The 5,185-nt window shown below is 34.6% G+C and overlaps 1 protein-coding gene across 1 annotated transcript; it reads right to left on the bottom strand.

The window, feature by feature from the left end:
- Positions 1-941: 941 nt before the first annotated feature.
- On the bottom strand, positions 942-5,185 carry LOC122600398 (protein usf). The gene is made up of 5 exons (XM_043773107.1): positions 5,014-5,185; positions 3,803-3,939; positions 3,573-3,702; positions 2,561-2,752; positions 942-1,330 (listed from the first exon to the last, which is right to left on the bottom strand). Exons 1-5 carry the CDS (start codon positions 5,062-5,064, stop codon positions 1,121-1,123), a joined length of 720 nt encoding a protein of 239 aa, XP_043629042.1. The 5' UTR covers positions 5,065-5,185; the 3' UTR covers positions 942-1,120.

Genomic DNA, 5,185 nt, shown 5'->3' on the forward strand with positions numbered 1-5,185 from the left:
CTCCAGGACCTCTAACAGACAATTCATTTTAAAACTTTGAAGAAGAAAACATTGATGATTGCGGAGACTAAATTCAAAACCTAGATAATCCACCACCCTAATTTAGAAAGTCGCATTACAATGTACAAACTCCCTTGGACGAAAAATGAAGAGAAGCGAAACAACACTTAACACGTAAAATATGTCTTGGAAACTTGTTCGTCATAACATGGTATGCAAACATATTCGTCCGAGAGCGGTAATCTATAGACTAAAAAAAATCCATCACATGAATTTGACATGTGGATGTGCACTTTAAAAGTGATTATGACACTGATATAATAATCACAACATCATTTACAAAATTTATGGGTTGCGGAAATTAATGTACACCAATGCTTGAATTTAAACTTGTAATATGGAGACATGTGTTTTGACAGTTTCTGATAAATTTAAGAAAATGAAAAAAAAAAAAAAAAGAAGCTAAAATGAATGTTCCTGAGAAACAAAAAGAATTGAAAGCTGTTGGTAAATGTAGATAAAATTCTATCAAACTAGGTTAAAAAAGGTAAATGAGTAATTATAATTTATTTTAAATAAAAAGGTGAAAGTCATAAGAATATGATTATCTGACGAAGGTAACCCCTAAATAATCAGATAATCACAACTCTTAAAGAAAAATTTTCAACTAAACATTAAAACTAATAATTGTGATTTCAACTCGTGATAATCAAGTAACTAGCTCTGGAAAGCACATTCAAAGACACTCTAAGATACATATAACTTACCATAGTTCCTAATCAAAACCATATCGACAGGTCCATAGACGATTTCTGACTAAAATTTTCAGACGTTAGAACCCTACCTGTGAATGACTTAAAAAACAGGAGCCACAAACAGACTAGTAAACTCTCACACATTAGAGAGATCAAACAAGAACTCAAATCAAATGGATCATATCCTTAGATTTTAAAACCAACTTAGCCATAGAACGATTAACATTTTTATACAAACAAGACCCACACCATTATAACATCAAATTTCACAAATCTTTGAGCATCTCTCAAGATTGTGATTCAGTTTATTATTACCTGGAAACTGGTAATTGTTTGATAGCTCATACATTGTTTATGCTTCAACTTCAGGCTGATAAATATTTATTCATCCAGGACTGGAAACGAGACCATGCCAACTGAGAAGCAGGTTCACAGTCTTCCGACTGTCCCGCGGCCTTTCTCCTCGCAATGCCTTCAGGAGAAGTGTTCATAAATGCATGTCCTACACCAGGGTACACATGTACTTCGCATGGTTTCCCTGCGGCCTTCAGTTTCTCTTCTAGAGCTTTAGCAGCCTGCAAAATAACCCCTAAACTTCAATCTCAGAAAGATATTGATCTTAACTAACTTACATTAAGCGGTGGCTATTTCGAGTCGATTTCTTATGAATTGGTCGAACCAGGTTATGTACTTATGTTTCTCTATTTGTGTTGGGCAAATGCCATGCTTCAAGCATTTTTTATTTTTTATTTTTTTAGAACGGCTGCTACTCCTAAATTACACGCATGTCTTGAATGAAATACAGGATTCTCGAAAAACCCCTATTAATCCATCCCCACAAATATGGGAAGCAAGACTCGAACCCAGGTGATTCTCTCAAGGTCAAAAACCTTACATATGGGCCACCAACCCCATTGGCGCTTCAAATATTTTTAATATGCATCATTGCATCAAGGATACTTATTATCCGAGAAAAAGTAAGATTCTGGCCTAGTCTTCTAATTTACTATCACAGACGAAGTCATGAATGGGTTTCGTAATTCACTCTTTTATATGGTGGTGTAACCATGTAAAACATGAAATAATTTGTATAAACTTTAGATATATGTCAAAAATATAGCAATTGATACATCTCAAGCTAAAAAATCAAGAAAGAGGCCTCATCCACAACCACGCAGAAGCCCAGTTTAGGTTATGAAATAAGGTATTTGATGGCATATGAGTATTGCTCTTCCTTAGGATTCATACGGGATATGCCTCGGAAGCAAATACTATATGCGTAAATTTTGCAATGCAATATTGTTAAATTTGATATATGTGTCAATGTGTCATACCTATGAGGCCCTGATCAGAGATGGTGATAATCTCATATTCTCAGTTGCTAAATAGATGGGTTGACCAGGATTATGTTTTTTTCATTAATGGGTTAAATGGATACATTATATGAAAAGTGCCTAAAATGGAAATTGGTAAAATGTTGTTTACAGCGTATTTTGATGCCTATAGCTTCCGAAAGGTTCTTCCAGAAACAAAATTAAAACTTTAAGTTAAATGCTTACATGTAGAGATACGTTTAGATGAAAATAAATCCAATTTAGGAGTAAACCAGTTCAGCCAAGCCAATAAGCATGAATCTGAGCTGGCTTGAAACAATCTGTGACCTATGGTTGGGCACTCAAATTTCAGCCTAAATACCTATTTTTGGTGTCATCTTGCTCATCAGTTTGAACTACACTATGCCCTAATGCAATAGAATGAATCAAAGAGCCAATAATTTCATATTTTTGATAACATGTTAGTCATACCTTGATATCTGAAAATCCAACAACATCATCAGCATCCCCAAAATGAGCTTGTATAGGTACTTTTGTGTTGGCTGGATCTGCAAGCACTGGAGGAGGTACTCCATAAAATGCTACAGCAGCCTCAATCCCGGGGACTAGAACAGCACTTGCAATAGTTAGCGCACCACCCATGCAATACCCAGTCACACCAACCTATATCAACACGTTAACATCAACTTAACACGCGGTGAGAAGTAGAAAGTCATGTCTAATACATCTTCTACTTTAAAGTTACATATAGAGCATTATTCATACTGTATACCGGCACACTTGTTTCATGATAAAAAAAAAAAAGGTGATAGTTAAAAACATATTACTCTTTTATCCATTTCCTACGTTAAAACTTTTCTTAAAATGGTAACATGGTTTTTCTCATACATTAATTTTTCTGATCAAGATCCTAGCAGACCACCATGAATTTAGTATCCTGTTTTTACTGTTGTGCGCACATGATTATTGATCCTAACTATTAGACCGTTCATCTTACACTAACACATGAGATAATAGCAGAAGATGATCCAAATTAGCAAAATGTGAGAGACCCAATTTAACACTCCATTCTTCATGTATAATCCTACTTTTCATTTTCTTCAGATCTAACATGAAGATACAACGTACTCAAACAACTGGGCAAAACGTCCTAGGTTAAACCGTTGCAGGTGGAGATAACTTCAACTCGGCTAGAGCACTTCTCAATAAAACTGTCAACAAGAGAAACAACAATTGCTTTTTCTTACATCTAGGAGTAGCTGTTCATTATGTAAAATGGGGGTATTACTTACATCACTTAGGCCCTTCAGTTTTCAAGTTGACCTGACAAGTTTTACAACCAAGTGGTTTTGGACACTATTCGCATCCAGGAATAAATGTTTGAATATGTGGTGATGTGTGTTAATTTTTGTCATTCAATGGAAATAAAAAATATTATAGTAGAATCCTGCCATTACAATGATTTTAGAAAACAATGTCTGACCTTCTGTGAGCCATTGGCCTTGAGCCAGTTAACTGAAGCCTCAATATCCTTCACTGCACCTTGCCAGTCAAGACCACTCATCAGATGATGTGCTTCTTCTGCATCAAGACCAACCTTTCCACGGTACAAACTACAATCACAACAGAAGATCACTAAAAAACAAAGACGAAATGGGGCACAGATAAGTTCTGATCATTCACGATATGCTTGAACAGAGCTAAATAGATTACTCTGGTATAAGTGCTTTGTAGCCAAGTTTTGCTATTTTAACAGCATTGTTCTTAATCTCAAAATCAACTCCCCACCACTCCTGAATCACAACAATTCCAGGAGCATCTTCTTTTCCAACCAAATAAGCATCAAAAGTCTGCAATGATAGATACATAACTTAAAGTCAGAATTAACGGAAACTGGTTTAAGCATTTATTAACCCCAATATAACAATTTTTAGTTATAATAATAAACCATATTGCACAAAAACCCCAAATAACATATCATCTCCTGATCTCCATCAACTCAAAAGTTGATAACTAAGGTTGTAAAGCAGTCAAGCTTTAGCGAGGCGAGCTTGACAAGCCTTCAAAATGCAGGCTCAGAGAAGATTAATCACATGGATCTAAAATTTATAAGAAAATGGTCTAGTTTTCAAAACCAAACTCTAAAGTATAACCTCGTCTCTATATGCAAACGCAAATAATCACTTTTTCAGACTGGGCTCTCAAAGCAAGTCAACTATGGGGATTCTGCTTACAAAGCAAGTAAGACTGACACCCATGATTACCCAAAAAATAAAATAAAAAACATTTTCAGCCAAAAACCTTTTTTTTTTTTGATAATTTGTGTCTTGCAAACGCAATAATCTAATAATCTTTCCAAAACGCAACTCCAAACACCCTTAAGTTAATAAGCTAAACCAATCACTACTCTTATACAGTGTTATAATAATAATAATAATAATAATAATAATAATAATAATAATAATAATAATAATAATAATAAAGGATAAGCTAAAAAAGCTAATAAACTAATAATCATAAGCACTTATAAAAAAACTAGGCCAACCACCAACTTGATCACATCCTAATTGACACCTAACTATCTTTTTTTGAAAGGTGTATTTCGACTCAGACGTGGCTGGAGGCAATTTTAACCAACTACTGTTGGACCTCGCGAGCTGCAGTCTCTCAGCCCCATCCTTGTGGAAAATTCCTAGATGGGAAACCCAAGGTGTCAGCCGAGACTCGAACCCAAAAACCCACCGGGGCCCCACATAGTGGGAAGGGTATCTTAAGTAAAAAATATATATAATCCATAAAATATATATCTACACATAACACACACACATATTGTATATATACCTTCTAAAAAACAAGAAATATATACATGGAAACATAGATAGTAAGTAAGAATTAGTAGTAATAAAAAGAATAGATAGTATTACAGTATCGTCTCTTTGAATCTGAATCTTTTTGAACTCATAATCAGTAGCCATGGATCCGACTTGAAACCCAGAAATATAACAAAAAAAAAAAACAAATATATAAGTGTGTGGTTTTTGTTTGTTTGTTTAAAGATTTTATTGAGGGGGTTTTATAGAAGACACTCGAACGAGT

This window comes from Erigeron canadensis, chromosome 5, assembly GCF_010389155.1.
Source record: "Erigeron canadensis isolate Cc75 chromosome 5, C_canadensis_v1, whole genome shotgun sequence".
NCBI classification, from domain to species: domain Eukaryota; kingdom Viridiplantae; phylum Streptophyta; class Magnoliopsida; order Asterales; family Asteraceae; genus Erigeron; species Erigeron canadensis.